The 15,698-nt window shown below is 39.7% G+C and overlaps 1 protein-coding gene across 1 annotated transcript in view; it reads left to right on the forward strand.

Annotated features, from left to right (window-relative positions):
- Window positions 1-3,150: 3,150 nt before the first annotated feature.
- Window positions 3,151-15,698, forward strand: part of LOC149250539 (DNA-3-methyladenine glycosylase (MAG)) — a 97,778-nt gene continuing 85,230 nt past the window's right edge. Inside the window, exon 1 of the mRNA XM_089459124.1 lies at window positions 3,151-3,663. Coding sequence (XP_089315250.1) covers window positions 3,202-3,663 — 462 coding nt within the window. The 5' untranslated portion in view covers window positions 3,151-3,201. The remainder of the gene's footprint in view (window positions 3,664-15,698) is intronic.

Consider the following 15,698-nt stretch of genomic DNA (forward strand, 5'->3'; position numbering starts at 1 on the left):
CATAACGGGGTCAGTGCCAATGAGAATCTTATATCCATTTCTGAATTTCCACCTTAAATTCTGAAAAAACCAACCACTAATTTTCTAGAACCCTCTCCAAATATAAGATCCCTTCCTTATTTTCAGCGATCCAACTTTGAACCATTCAAACGCCAACTTGTTTTTTAGATATTTTGTTGTAATAATGTCATGCCAAATACCTTCACTGTTAACTGCCCGCCATAAGCTTTTTATGAGGAGGCCCAACCGAACATTTTCATATCCAATAACACCCAACCCATGAATTTTTTTGCGTGAGAGATTTCATCTATATGAACCAAGTGGATCTTCTTACAGTCCTTGGCACCCTCCCATAAGAACTTTGCAAAGATAGCTTTTAACTTGTTTATGATACTGCAAGGTAATAAAAATATATGCATCCAATAGGTTGAAATATTTTGCAAAACAAATTAAATTAAGATGTACTTGCCACCAAGTGAGAGTCACCTATGAGTCCATAGATTAGTCGATGTTCAAACTTCTTGATCAACCAATACCAATCACAGATCCCATAATTATTTGGTTTCAATCTAACACCCAGGTATGTGAAACCCTTGTCCAATAGGGTTATCTTTATATTGAATAATCTTTCAATGTCAATAATCACAATGTTATCAATAGCTTCCTTGATCAACATGGATTTATGCATGTTTGTGTAAAGCCCGAAGGACTCACCAAAACAAGATATATTGTAATACAAGTTTCTTCCTTGATTCATAGATACCTGCCCAAAAACCAACACATTGTCTACAAACATGAGATGGGTAACATGAGTGTTCTGGGTGACCTTCGATCCGTAGAAAAGTCTAGTCCAACAAGCTTCCAAAATCTAAGGCCGTCTATTAGCAGAATGAAAATCATAAGAGATAACATGCATCCATGTCGAAGCCCTCTATGGGCCCTCAAAAAGGACGAGGGCACACCATTAAACAAAACAATAAAGTTTGTCGACGAGACACACTCCATTATCCATTCCACTACATTAATATTCAAACTTATCTTGAAAAGTATCATTCGGAGGAATGACTAGTCAACACAGTCATAGGCTCGGTGTAAGTCCAACTTTAACATTAAGGCTTCCTTTTTCTGAGATTTAATAGAATGGATGCATTCCTGTGTAATCGCTATCACATCATGGATTTGCTTCTTCCTAAGAAACCCAAACTGTTCCTCTGATATATAAGTCGAAAACTTTTCCTTTAACTTACATGCAATTATCTTTGAAATGGATTTGTAGGATATGTTATAAAGTGAAATGGGGTGAAAATCCCATAATTTTTTTGGACAAGAGTTTTTTGGAATGAGTGCTATAAATGTCAAAGTTATAGCCCCACGAATCTTTTCCCTGGTTCGAAATTCCTCCACCATAGATAATAAATCTGGCCCCAAAACTTCCAGGAAATGCAATAAAAATTTGAGTGTCCACCCATTAGGGGCTGGGCATTTATCCTTTGAGAAAGAGTGAAAGACCTTTGAAATTTCATCCAGTGCGACAGGTGCTTATAAGGCCTCATTATTTGCCTCCAAGAACATGGTAGGGTATGGATCAATGAAAAAAGTTGTTTATCAATGTCCACAACTGGTCTAACCATATACAGGCCCTTGAAAAATTTCATAGCTTCTCTTTGAATATCTTCAGTGTTAAATACTTTTTCTCCATCTTCCTTCTCAATGCGCCAGATTGTATTTATGGCTCGTCTCTAGGATGCAAACTGCTGAAAGAGTTTAGTATTTTTGTCTCCATTGAAGATCCATATAGGCCGACTTTTAAGCCGCAAGGTCTCTTCCTATATTTTGAGAATCTCTCTCTTTTTTTGTTTCTAGTTCCATAATCAGAGAAGAACGAGCCCTATCCGGAGCAACAAGATCCATTTGTGATTTTATAATTTCCATAGTCTTTTCAATGTCCACTAAGTCCTTCATCATCTCAAGTTTTTTCCTTCGCTCTTAGAGTCAGATTTATTTTTTGAGAGTGCGTAGCTTTTTTGAGAACAATGACATTGCAGATCCCTCCCTCATATGCCCACCGTTTTTCCATGACATTGCAGATCCCTCCCTCATATGCCCACCGTTTTTCCATGAGTCTCGGACCAATTTACAAAAATCCGAATCGTCCAACCAGGTTCTGCTAAATTTAAACGGGAGTCCTTTCCATGGTCTGACCCCAAACCATTCTAATATAATAAGAGAGTGATTAGACATTTTCTTGTGGGATACCCACGAACGTCCATTTGACCAAGTCGGAGAGAGGGGCTCCAGTTTTATATTCACAAGATGGTTTTCATTGAACATCTCCTTAAAATAATCTCCGATAGTGTCCATCCTACAATTCGTCCCCTAACATTCTTCAATTGAAATAGTCAAATTTAGGTCCCCCACCATGATTAAGGATCCAACTATCAATATCCCACAATCATTCATTCACTGCCCAAAATCCACCCTATGTTCATAAGGGGCAGAAATGTTAAGTAGATGGATTTGGCTTGGGAAATCCCAAATCATACCAATTAAAAATATATTTGATAAGTCATGCGATATATATATATATATATATAATTTAAAATCATATATTTCTTCTTAAGAGGTTACAGGTTCAAAACTGGAGGGGATAGAGTATACATGACTCATAGAGTATGTATACCTTAAAATTATATATATATATTAAAAATTATTACACAACATGGTACAGTGATGTGTGGTTTGACGGTAAGTCTACTTGGGTAAAGCCAGAGAGACCGCGTACAAATCTCATTGAGTACACTGGGCATGCTTTGGTGATAGCTAAAGGGGCAGATTCCCTAATCCTGTCTTGGCGGCACATGAGTTTAGCTTTTGCTAAAATCATAGGATCTTAGTATATCGACTTGCGGGTAGTTCGATATACTCCTAGTGTTATAAAGGTAACTATGAGAATTGATTTTGGGTCTCCCATAAATTAAAACTGGCAGTTTACCCATTCACCATATAATTAAAAAAAAATTTATTACACAACGCGAAATATACATATCGATGAGCAAAATTCCCTACCAACATGAAATATACATATCGATGAGCAAAATTCCCTACCAAAAGGAGCTTAATTTTGAATAACACTCTTACAACGACACTCACATTCATCATTTAATAACTCATTCGAGATACATCCGCCACAATGAAATATGCATGGAGGTAAAATGCATTGCAAGCTTAATTATCATGACGCCCAGTCTCCGCAAGGGCAGCGTCAGGAGATCAGCAGATTCCCACTGCAACAATGCAAGAGAAGCTACCCTCAATGAATCCCCATCACTTACTATGGAAATCTCTGAGTGTGTCAAAAAATTGAAGCCTATCTCAGATTTCGCATATAACAAAACGATCCACACAAACATTACAGCAAGATATCCCAGGAGACACAGAAAATGCAAGGAGCCCAAAAACATGTACGCAGAAGACGGTCCCGTAACTGTCGATTTAATGAACACCAATAGGACTTCAGTAGGGGCTGGAAGTAGAAATTGTGAAGTTTCAGAAGGATATAAAATATTGGGTCCAGCGTTTTTCCAATGCGATGCGCTGGAATTGGCACCTAAGCTTCTGGGGAAGCTCCTTCGCAGAGATGATGTTATTTTGCAAATTACAGAGGTATGTATAGTTTATCTATGCAAACATTACGGGTAGATTGATCTTTTCTGTTATATTATGTAAGTTTTGGTAATTCTCATTCTGTTAAGAGTCCTCTTTACTCTGGAACAGAGCTCAACTCGATGTTATACTGGCTTGAAAACAAAACAATGGGTTTATTAATCAATGTGATATATAGCCTGGTATACCGGTTCATTTCCATATCGATGTTATTGATACAGAGGCAATTGAGTTAATTTCAATTGCATGAACAGCCAATTGGTAGAATTCGTTAAAATCTGGACAGGCTAGTAATAGAACCCAGGGCCTGGCACCGGATGGTGGTCTTCTCTATCACCGAGCCATCTGTCCTTTTCATGAAGGGCGCCCTTAATGGTCTGGGTTGCAGTAGAGTCGTGGATAGCCTTTTCTGACACTTATTTTTTTTGCGGCAAAGAAACCGTGTGCGGTTGCGATCCACAAGTGGGCCTTGTTGGTGAACTTTGGCCGAAGTATTTGCACCCATATCACAATTGTAATCATGTAATGTTTTTTTCTCTATTTTGGGTGGTATTTGCAATTCATAACATGGAGAAAACAGAGTGCAAACTACGCTGCGAAATGATTATGAATCCAGTTCCCTCCCCAGTGTGGATCTCTCTAGTCCAGCATAGCAAATTTATCCAATTTTTGTTGTTGTTGTTGTTGTTGGATCTGTTATTCCTGACGCATAGTAAAAATATGCAGGTCAGGTTTTGGCAGTCTCACCCGCCAAGGATAACTGCCCAATTTATGAACATTCTTAATCTTGTTTTTGTATATTCTTCAAATCATTAGCCCATTTATAATTGTGCTTCTGATTTCAAATTTAAAAAATGTAAACAAGGTAAATGCATGCAAGGCAAAAACTTGTTTTAAAATTTCCAAGTAATAAGGTAGGAGTCGATATGTTGGACATCCAAAATTGTAGCTGTACAATATCCAGATGTTGTATGTCAAGGCACCATTAGTTTGTGGATCCTCCCAAGAGGGTTGGTGAGCTGACATGTCGAATTGGTTGGTAAAAGCCACATTAACTCATATGATAATGTATTTCATTAATGGCTGAGTTGAACCCTTTACCAATAATTTGACAGGACAGCTCCAATTTAGGGTACATGTTGTCATTGGTCTTGGAGGTTGTCAGAGGAGATATTTTGCCACTTTCTGATCTCATATATGGTAAACCTGCTTCAGGAGATCCTCAAATGGCCTCTTGTAGTTGAATTTCTATGTGGAACATGTCCCAAACTTGTATCTCCGTTGTTCAAAACTTCAAACTGCCTCTTCAATTGTCAGTTGGCTTTCTACTATTGGTTTACCTTCCCTACAGTGTGAATTGTCCAGGCTATTGAATTGCAACAACTCTGTTAAGTTTAGGTATGTTCTATGCTTAGAGCAATTTATTTCAATTTTCACAGTTAGCTCAATATCTTTTCCAGATTAGCAGTCACATTAGCATTAAAGTAAACTGCAGATAGAACATAAACATAAATTGCAGAAGACAAGCCAAGACAAGAGGACACAAGATGTGGCGCTAGCCGGGGACAAACCCCAATGTGGGGAAACCCTTGATCAATTCTTCTTATATGTTCTTCAATAGTTCAGCAGTTAACTCAGCCTCCTTTGATGAACTCAGCCTTCTTCACGCTGTCTAGGAATCACCCTTTCTTGCTGCGGCTAGGGATTAGGGCTGCTGTAGGTGGATTCTTTCTCCTCCACGTAGGGTACTTAGGCTTCTACCATGGCTGCGTTAGAGGGCTTACGTTGCTGCCCTTCTTGACTGCATACTTCTCCATAGGGCAGCATTAGGGCTTCCTTGTGGCTTTCCTCCATGACAACATAGAGCCTTCTAGCACATCTCCCATGATAGAGTAGAACCTTTCTCCATTAGGGCAGTGTTATCCCTTAGGATCTCTCTTCCCACCAAAACCCAAAGACAAGTAGAGAGGAAGAGATCCCAAGCGAGTGTGTCCAAATGACTTTCAAGGCACCTCTATTTATACTAAAATGTTGAGCACATGGGGGGTTTATTTGGTTGCTGGCTGACCTTGATGAATTGTCCCATAACACAAATAAATTCATATCTCCATGAACATTTATCGGAATCGGATTATCTTTAGATCAATCCTATACTTGTCGATGAGAGGGATCCAAGAAAAATATCAGCTGCCATTAATAAGATGACCCACATGGAGTTTCGCCCTAGTTGCCAGTTTTAACACTCCCTCTCAACTAGGGAGAACTCCATCCGCTAATCCATATGTCCGACTGTACTATCTTTGCCATCATTGCCCTACACTGCTCTGCTGAAGCATGAAGAAGAAGAATTGATCGAGAATGTCTCATACCATTCTCTACTAACCCGAAGTCAGTTCCATATGAAGAGAGTGTGTCATATCACTCGTACTGACCTGAAGTTAGTTTTGTTGATCCCAGACCAATATCACAAGAAAGTGTTTCAAACCACTCATATTGATCCCAGATCAATGGAGGTCATCCTAGCATAGGGAGTACGGTAGATACAACAATGCGTCCATCGATAGTACTACTATGGTCCCTAACCGCATTTCCCTGCTCATTGATCATATGAGAGGTACTTCCCATGAGTCCCAGACTGCATGGGTAGGATGCCTTGACAGGAGAACTAATCATCCTGTCCCAAAGTTGCCTCGGGGTATCACAGGGGAAGGCTGAGCCATTCACCTTGTACACAACGCACCATTAGGGGAGGGTGAGTTGCCCTATGGTCGTGTGTTGCTCTAGTAAGTACCCCAAGCCCCCCAGAGCTCCCAGAGCTCAATGCATGCAACATGCAGGACCCTTATAAGAAGGTCTCTCAACGACTCCAAGTCGTTCGAGAAAGTCACATATATGACCTTTCCCCGGGGCTTTGACAAAATGTGTGCGACCTGTACACCAGTCTCAATGTGATGGAGCCTCCTCGCTCATTGACGTACCATATCCCAGATAAGGTAGTATCTGATGTCTATCTGCTAGAGCAATCATCGAATACGGGATTCCTCAACAATCGAATCCCCCCCCCGGTTGTCATAGAGGATCACGGTGGTATTCATCATGTGTACAAACAACTCACTGAAGAGCTTCCACAACTAGGTAGCTTCATACGAGATCATACTCGTAGCTATGTATTCGGTCTCGACAGTGCTTATAGCAACCGACTTCTGCTTCCTGCTCATCCATGATATCGAAGCAGAATCCAAAGAGAACCAACACTGAGAAGTGCTCTAGTGATCCTCCACACTGCCTGCCCAGTCAACATTTGAGTAATCATGTAGCTTCATATTTCCAGCAGGGTATCTCAATCCATGAGAGATTGTGCCCCAAAGATATCTCAGAAGATTCTAGGCATCAATCTAGTGTGGCTCAACCATATATGAGCTCACCATGCTAATTGCAAATCATATGTCCGGACGAAAGTTCACCAAGAACATCAACGCGAATGAGTTTATGAAAGTCAGAGGTATTTTCCCAAATCCGGTCCGACATCACTACCATATAACTTCTGAAAGTTAAGATCCTCGAGGTAGTCACGGGCTTGCAGTTTACCGTTCCACATCGGAAATCCAACTCCCTCTTACTTCTGCAAATGAGAGGGTCTTCCCCTGTCAGAAATAGGTCGTCCTCAGAAGGTGTTGGTATGAGAGGTCTATCATCCACAACCTTTGAGTAATGATTTGGATTGATTTCACTCCTAGTGAATCTCAACTTCATCAAACAGCGATCAATCCTCTCATACTAGGCGCGGGGTGTTTTGCTTCAAGCCATAGAGGGCTTTCTTCCACCTGCATACATGAGATTCCCGATCATGAATCTCAAACCTCTCGGGTTGTTCCAAACCTGTGGACCTGGTACATGAGGGGAATGGTCCCCTTGTAAGATTTTCCTTCGGTACATCTCAGAGATGTATCTTCATGCTCTTTTTGAATTCAGTCATCCCAGTCACCATCTGACTCACATCGTGTAGGGTCCTATAATAAGTAGACCTTCGGTGCTATAGATGATATATGTCAATTGACATGATCCCCAATGGACCAACCTGCATTTTGATACAAATTGCCAACCCTGAACCCATGAGTAAAAACATTTCATTTTCAAACACGTACCTTTCCATCGATGAATGCCACCTTGTAACCTTTGACTTCCATTGCCGAAATGGACACCAGGTTCTTCTTGCGATTAGGTACATAAAGGGATTTTGTAGATGAATCGAGTTAACCTCATTCAAATGAGGGGTAACATTCCCTACACCCTTTCCAGGATAGGTGGCATCGACTCTGAGTATAATCCCATGATTGTTTCCATCTCTACCAAATTATAGAGAGCACCCTTCTATCCGATGAAGTGCCTTGGAGCACTACAATCAATAAGCCAGATTCCCAAAGAATCTGAAGGAGAGGGCTAATACAAGATAACACTTCTTTATCTTATTAGAAACAACATTTGATTCTTCTTACCTGGGGTTCCTTGCTTTCTTTGAAGAGTCGGCCGTTACGTTGATGACTTGCATTATATGTCATTCCTCTGATCATTGATCCTTGGAATGATTGTTATCATCATCAAGTGACATGTCCCTGCCATTCAGACACTCCTTTGCATAATGGTCGAACTTTTTGCAACCAAGGCATCTGCCTTTCCTTCCACCCTTAGATTTGGACTTCTCATTGAAGTGATCTTTAGGTAGGCCATCAGAAACTTCCGCTGCGCTATTCTGATAATATTCTCTGCTTCGACTTCACCCTTGGTGAATTAGAAGAGGGATGAGGAATCCATTGATCCTTTTGTTCTTTCCTAACTGTCTTCGGTGATTGCTCTTTCACTCTTGCTTGGGCTTTGTCTTCACCTCAACTCTAATACCATGTTAAGTTTATGTATGTTCTATGCTTAAAGCAATTTATTTCAATTTTCACAGTTAGCTCAATATCTTTTCCAGATTAGCAATCACATCAGCATTAAAGTAAACTGTAGATAGAACATAAACATATATTGCAGAAGACAAGCCAAGACAAGAGGACACAAGATGTGGCGCTAGCCAGGGACAAACCCCAATGTGGAGAAACCCTTGATCAATTCTTCTTATATGTTCTTCAATAGTTCAACAGTGAACTCGGCCTCCTTTGATGAACTCAGCCTTCTTCACGCTGTCTAGGAATCACCCTTTCTTGCTGCGGCTAGGGATTAGGGCTGCTGTAGGTGGATTCTTTCTCCTCCACGTTGGGTACTTAGGCTTCTACCATGGCTGCATTAGAGTGCTTATGTTGCTGCCCTTCTTGACTGCATACTTCTCCATAGGGCAGCGTTAGGGCTTCCTTGTGGCTGTCCTCCATGACAGCGTAGAGCCTTCTAGGGCATCTCCCATGATAGCGTAGAACCTTTCTCAATTAGGGCAGCGTTATCCCTTAGGATCTCTCTTCCCACCAAAACCCAAAGACAAGTAGAGAAGAAGAGATCCCAAGCGAGTGTGTCCAAATGACTTTCAAGGCACCTCTATTTATACTAAAACGTTGAGCACATGGGGGGTTTATTTGGTTGCTGGTCGACCTTGACGAATTGTCCCATAACACAAATAAATTCATATCTCCATGAATACTTATCGGAATCGGATGATCTTTAGATCAATCCTACACCTCTCGATGAGAGGGATCCAAGAAAAATATCAGCTGCCATTAATAAGATGACCCACATGGAGTTTCGCCCTAGTTGCCAATTTTAACAAACTCACATTAGCCACAATGCTCGAAATGCCGCATGATGTCACTATCCTTTCCTTTTCATTACTTAGGGTAATTTGGTAAAGGTAACCAAGATTTGCAAAAGAGAAATTGTTTTGTCTAAATATACTTCTAGCAAATTGTTTAACATGTATTAAAATTTGTGTATTTCGCAAGACTGAACCAAAATATGGCATTGCTCATAACCTCAGGTCTCATGTAAAGAAAATGCTTACGCTTTGATTTCTTGATTTTGGAGGTGAAATTGCTTTCTTGATTTTGGATGTGAAATTACTTGTGTTCGGGTCATGGAGGATCTAGAATAATAACTTATTTAATGTTATGTATATCCCAAGTTACCAGGATCTGTATCCTGGTCCTGGTAACTTTGGGTATACTTTACATAAAAACTCCATGATAAACTATATATATATATATATAAAATCCATGAATCAGTAGCATAAGATAAAATATTTTTTAATGTCCACAACTGACCAAGTAATAGGTCAATGGGATTAGAGATTTCAATCAGTGGTCATTAAACAGTGAGAGTGTCTAGATCACTCTTAGAGCTAAAATGTTATCAAAATATAATAGATATAAATGATAATAAAAGAAGAAGAACAAGAGCTAAGCAAACCCTATAAGGCGTGAGGCAGTATCTCCACATCAACATCATAAGTGGAAACAAAAGTAGAGAAAGGAGAAGAGGCCTCTTTGCCCTCATCAATGACTGTAAGGGACTGACGCAAAGACAGATGATGTTGTCCAGTGAGTGTCTATGGCTGAGTGGGCAGGGTTGTGCAATCTTGGGAGGAGCTATGGGGTGAGAAGAGAAGAAAGAAATCTTAGAAGACCTGTCTCCCTTAACATCTGAGGCGAAGGGGTGTAGTTTTTAACCCTATACAGTTAATTTCTGCAAACAGATTTTTAATAACACGTTAAAGATGCAATGGTAAACACACACATGAACATGGAAATTTGATCCTAAATGCCCACACCAGGAAAACCAGAAAGGTTTTTCAGTATATTCATATTTACAATATACTAAAAAACCTTTCTGGTTTTCATGGTGTGGACGTTTAGGGTAAAATCTCTATGTTCATGTGTGTGTTTACCATTGCATCTTTTCTGTGTTATTAAGAATCTGTTTGCAGAAATTAACTGTATAGGGTTAAAAACTACACCCCTTTATATATATATATATTGGCATCCATAAATCACTAATCCATTTACCCTGGATTAGAATACAACCATAGTTTTTTAACTGAAACTACAAAACCATGGGCTAAACCACTGTGTCCACAAAATCGCCAAAAGTGAAAACTGTGTGCCAAAAACTGCCAAAAAGGGACGCAAAACACTGGCCAAATTTTTTTCGGGGGCTCTGTCTCTGAACCCTCACACAAGGGGGCTTCCACCCACATGTGAATCCCTCAAGTAGAGCGGCTTCTCCTCCCCTGCGACCCACCCTGAATAGGAGGTATGTTGCCTCCGCCCCCCTCCATTGTGCCCGGCACAACGTACAACATGAGGAGGTAGTCGTGAAAAGAATATAACATATACCCAACAAGGGGGAGAAACTCATGATGGAGCTCTCGCTGTTAGTTTGGAAATTTCTTGAAATTAAAAATTCAATGAAAAACAGAAATTTCACCTTCAGCCTAGAAGGTTTCTTGGATCTTAGGCTAGTGAATTTTTAGCCTCAAGGGCGCAGTAACAAAACAACAGTGAAAAGAGTACAATATTTTACCTGCAAATATCCCAAACTTCCCAGCATTCAAGGAGAAAATATATAAAACCAATGGAATAAGTTTCAACTTTTTTAGGGCAATTTATCAGCCCATAACCAGATCTGAAAATACTCTTTTACAGCAGTAATAACAACAATACAACAGAAAATCAGCCCCTTATATTCTTCACTTCAATGTCAAATCACTTACCAATTGTCCTTTCACTTATGTCAAATCAGCAAGACAAATATGGCTGTAAATAACAATAAAGAACATATATAGCTGAAAATTAATCCTGGAAATTGCACAAGCTTTGGACAGCTGGAAACTTCATTAATATGCTCAAGATGAAGTGCATGTATGTTACTATGTACCATAGCCTTTTCTCAAGGTTGATAAAAATTCCCCCAGCTCTCCAAACCCTAGCTAGGGAAAATCAAGAAAACCTAGCAACCAAGAAGATCAAATCTTCAAGAATCACTCCAACACATTGTACAAGGCAAGATGTCCTCTCCTCTCCTTCACAAATCCACCTAGGCAATACGTCCTCTCCTCTCCCTCTTCACAAATCCACCTAAGGCAGGACGTCCTCTCCTCTCCTTCACTAATATACCTAGGGTTTATCATGAAATCTTAATCTTCTCACCCTCTTAGGTTTGAGAACCTAACCCCCAGAAATCCCCAGGAAACCCGAGCATCTCAAGACATGAGAGATAAAGTACGTAAGAAAATACAAGAGAGAGAGAAGAATGATCATCACCAATGTCTTCTTCATGAGAGTAAACCCTAAGATCACAAGTATCTAGCTCTACCAAAGATGTCTCCTCTAGACTTCATAACTCTTGCTAGGGTTCATGAAAAAACCTTAAGGACTTCCTCCAAGAAGCTAAGTATGAAGAAAAGAGAGTGAATAATGATGACAATGGCATGAATGAGGACTCTTTCTTTCTTCTATTTATGCGAGAAGTAAAGGAGACCAACAATAAAATGTGGACCTTAGCCCTTATGAACGTTACAATGAGCACTTGTAAGGCGACACAAGTGAAACACTACATTCTAAAGTACATGTTGTTGAGAAAACTAGGGCAACAAGAATTACGATTTCTTTTACTTGTTTTCTCTTATTACGTTGACATTTCTTGTGACATTAATTTAGATCATCATCATCATTATTATGTGTTTATCATCATCAAGACAATGCCAATAAAGAAGATCACAATGCAAACAAGAACACCAGAAAATTAGGCACTTCACCATGGCAAAACCCCTCCATAGGGGAAAACCCAAAACTTCTCTTTCTTATAGAATTCTCAAGGAAGACTTCTAGACCTTAACCAAGATAATCCACCAAGTGAGGGCCAACCATCCAAACAAAAACTTCCTTCTGCAACTTGGAATACTTCTGTTCACTTGTCTGAAAATCTGAACCAAAACAGTATCCCTTCCGCACATGCGAGTTTGCTAGAACAAGAAAAGATGCCCAAAACAAAATAAGAAGCCTTCTCTTCCTCCTTGTTGATCTTCTCCTCTTCTTTGCTCTGATTTCCCTCAGACTTCTTCAAGAGATGTGAACTTTCTTGATGCCTTTGGAGGTCGAATGACTCTTCTATATATAGCCTCTTGGTGTGGTGCAACTACCTTCTTGTGGAGCCGACTTGGTGGGTTGGCCGACCCATCACTTGGTGGTTTCTTGTCCGTTTTATGTTCAAATTTTTTTTTTTTTACATTTATCCAAGAGCCCTTGAAGGGACTTTACATCACGACCTTGACCTTGACCTTGTCAAAGCCCTAGGGCACTCAACGGGTGCCAAAACTAATAAAATAATCAATGGGCAAGAAACCCATTCTTCAATAAATAATTTTTCTTTTGCAAGATATAATTTTCCTTTTCTTTTTCTTTGACAAGTACATCGATTACATCAAGTCATGGTACATAAAAAATTATGAAGACCGAAGCTAGTTACCATTTTCAACACTCCGTCTTAACTAGGGAGGTATTCATAATTGACAACAACAGGTACAATGGACAGTTCAACCTTGAGAAGTTCTCATAAAAAGAGTCAGATTGGTAAGCCATCTCATAAGCTACTTCCTTAGCTTATGCCAGAGCATCTCATCATATCAACCAACATTGTCACATAGCAAGGCCTTGACTAACAACTCTATCTCTCCACAAGATCAGAGCACAATGCTGGCGAGACCAATGACTGACAAACACCATCATCATTGTCTCTCAAGGCACATACCCCTCCTGGGTGTTCACAGTGTTCCTTTTAGGACAATTCTTATCTTGGAATAACACATCCTCAAGGAATTTCCTCTTCGACTACTCTTATCTTGGATGCCCTACCTCATCCTCAAAGAGTATCAGAATCAGTCTCAGATGCTTACCCAATCCTCCATTCTTTCTTCACAACATGAAGACAAGAATGATGTGTCTATGTCTATCTCTCAACGAGGGAAGACATGCTCATTCCTATAAAAGGAATATTCCCAAGCTCCCTCTTATCCAGGGACTTGTCCAAGCTCCCTGTCAGCTAGGGACTTGTTTCCAACAACAACTCTTTGGTGGAGATCATGGTACTATCAACTGCTAGTAGGGCTCCTCCTTTCGATGTGATGAACATCATCTTCCTCATTATGGAGCCTTCATCTTTCGTAGGGCATCGACCATCCATCACTTTCCTTCAACGAACCATAGGGTTGAACCATTAGTCATGTCATTCTTCTTTTCATCGGAAAGTGATCTTCCAGTCCACATCTAGCTTTTCTTCATACAACTACCTCTTCCAGGCCACGTTTCTTTTAGGATCTTCCATCCAATCACATGAGTGCTAGTTGTAGGTGACATCCACAACTCTCTTTCAGTAGCCCTGTTTCAACCCAAACCAAATGTTGTTCAAAAATCAGAAATGAACATCAAATCAAAGTTACCTTTTATGATGGCCTTTCATCCATACATCTGCTTCTTGCAACATCATCATCCTGCACATTTGCAAATACATCTCCAAGACTTTTAATGTCAAGGGTCTTCTTTCTTTTTCAGACTTTATCAAGGTCTTCATACCTTCCTCATGGAGATGTCATACCAGATCCTTCTAGTCATTGGATGTTGATTCCTTATCTTATGTGACCATAGTTGCATCTAGCATGAACTCTTTTCTTCACATATTGCTCCCCAGGAACTTCTATACATAGTTCCTTTATTTTTGTCAACCACCTCATATTCCATATGAGGACATATTATGTTCATTTCATCTTATCAATATGTGAACTAGCTTAAGGCACATACTTTCATGCATTTTTCTAAAGGAAGAGTTCCTTCTTCTTCGATCATGCTCATGAGATAGAGCATTCAACCATGCTATCGATCAAATATATACATACCTTTTTTTTCCTTTTGGTCATCTAGACTTCTCTTGGCAGCTTCCTTTCCTTGCTTGAAAATACTTCAGCCATGCTGCACTCCTTTGTCATCATACCATCATCCTTCTAAACAATGGATCCCACACAAGGCGGAATGTAGACCATTAGCGAGACACTTGCTTTTTCCAAGTAGAGGTGAACCTTCTAATGAAGATTCCATTGGAGGATCTTGATTATCCTCTTCCTGCAAATGCTCCTTTCTATAGATGGTGTATGATGATTTCCTTCTATCTTCTATCATGCTAGATGGTTTTCTTCATATATACTACTTATGCTTTCAATGAGGTTACCAAGAGCTACTTTCTTTCTATGTGGACTGCTACAACCATGTAGATTCCTACTTCAGCTATTCTTTCAAGCTTTTATAATGATGTCATGAGCTCTTGCTTCAATCGTATGCTTCTAATATGATGCCATCTTCTAATATGCTTACAATGCTTCTTGATAGTAATCTTTTAACCATGGTAGAGGTCTTTCTACTTTTCCTTGCTATGTACCAGGTATCCATAGCTCCATAATTATATCATGAATTTTTCTAAGGATCAAGGGTCCTTACAGTTCCTGCCTTCCATCATGCTTTCCAAAACAGAGGATCAAATCATCCTCCCTTTACTTCCTATACCTGCAACATTCATTGACAAGTATCCCCAAGCAAAGTGCACGATACAAAAATATGATGTCAAGTTGTGTTTCTAGGGTTTTCATGCAATCATGAGGGTATTCTAAGGTTTCTTAAGTTCAAACCCTAGATCAGATTATTTTCTCTTCATGACATACTAGGGTTTATCCTATGCCCTAGAATACTAACAAACCCTAGAAATAAAATCATAGAGAACAAGTACCTTAAGATTAGGGTTTCTAATTACTAGGGCTTCTCATGAACCATTTAGAGTTTACAGTCCAAGATACTGAAACAACTACAAACCCTAGAGCCATAACTTCTACCCTAAAACATCTTATGTTAGACCCTTAATAAAATATGTCATACATACCTTATGATTACGTACCTTTGCATTTAATGACCATGGAGGCTGTTTACAAAGGCTGCAACAACTTTTGATTTTCACTAAAGTTGCTCTTCCCTGTAATAGACTGCCAGCTCAGGCTGAATGCCTTTCTGTACTGA

Source organism: Pinus tabuliformis, chromosome 7, assembly GCF_031772625.1.
Source record: "Pinus tabuliformis cultivar Carrire ecotype Pingquan chromosome 7, CPIR1, whole genome shotgun sequence".
In the NCBI taxonomy this organism is placed as follows: Eukaryota; Viridiplantae; Streptophyta; class Pinopsida; order Pinales; family Pinaceae; genus Pinus; species Pinus tabuliformis.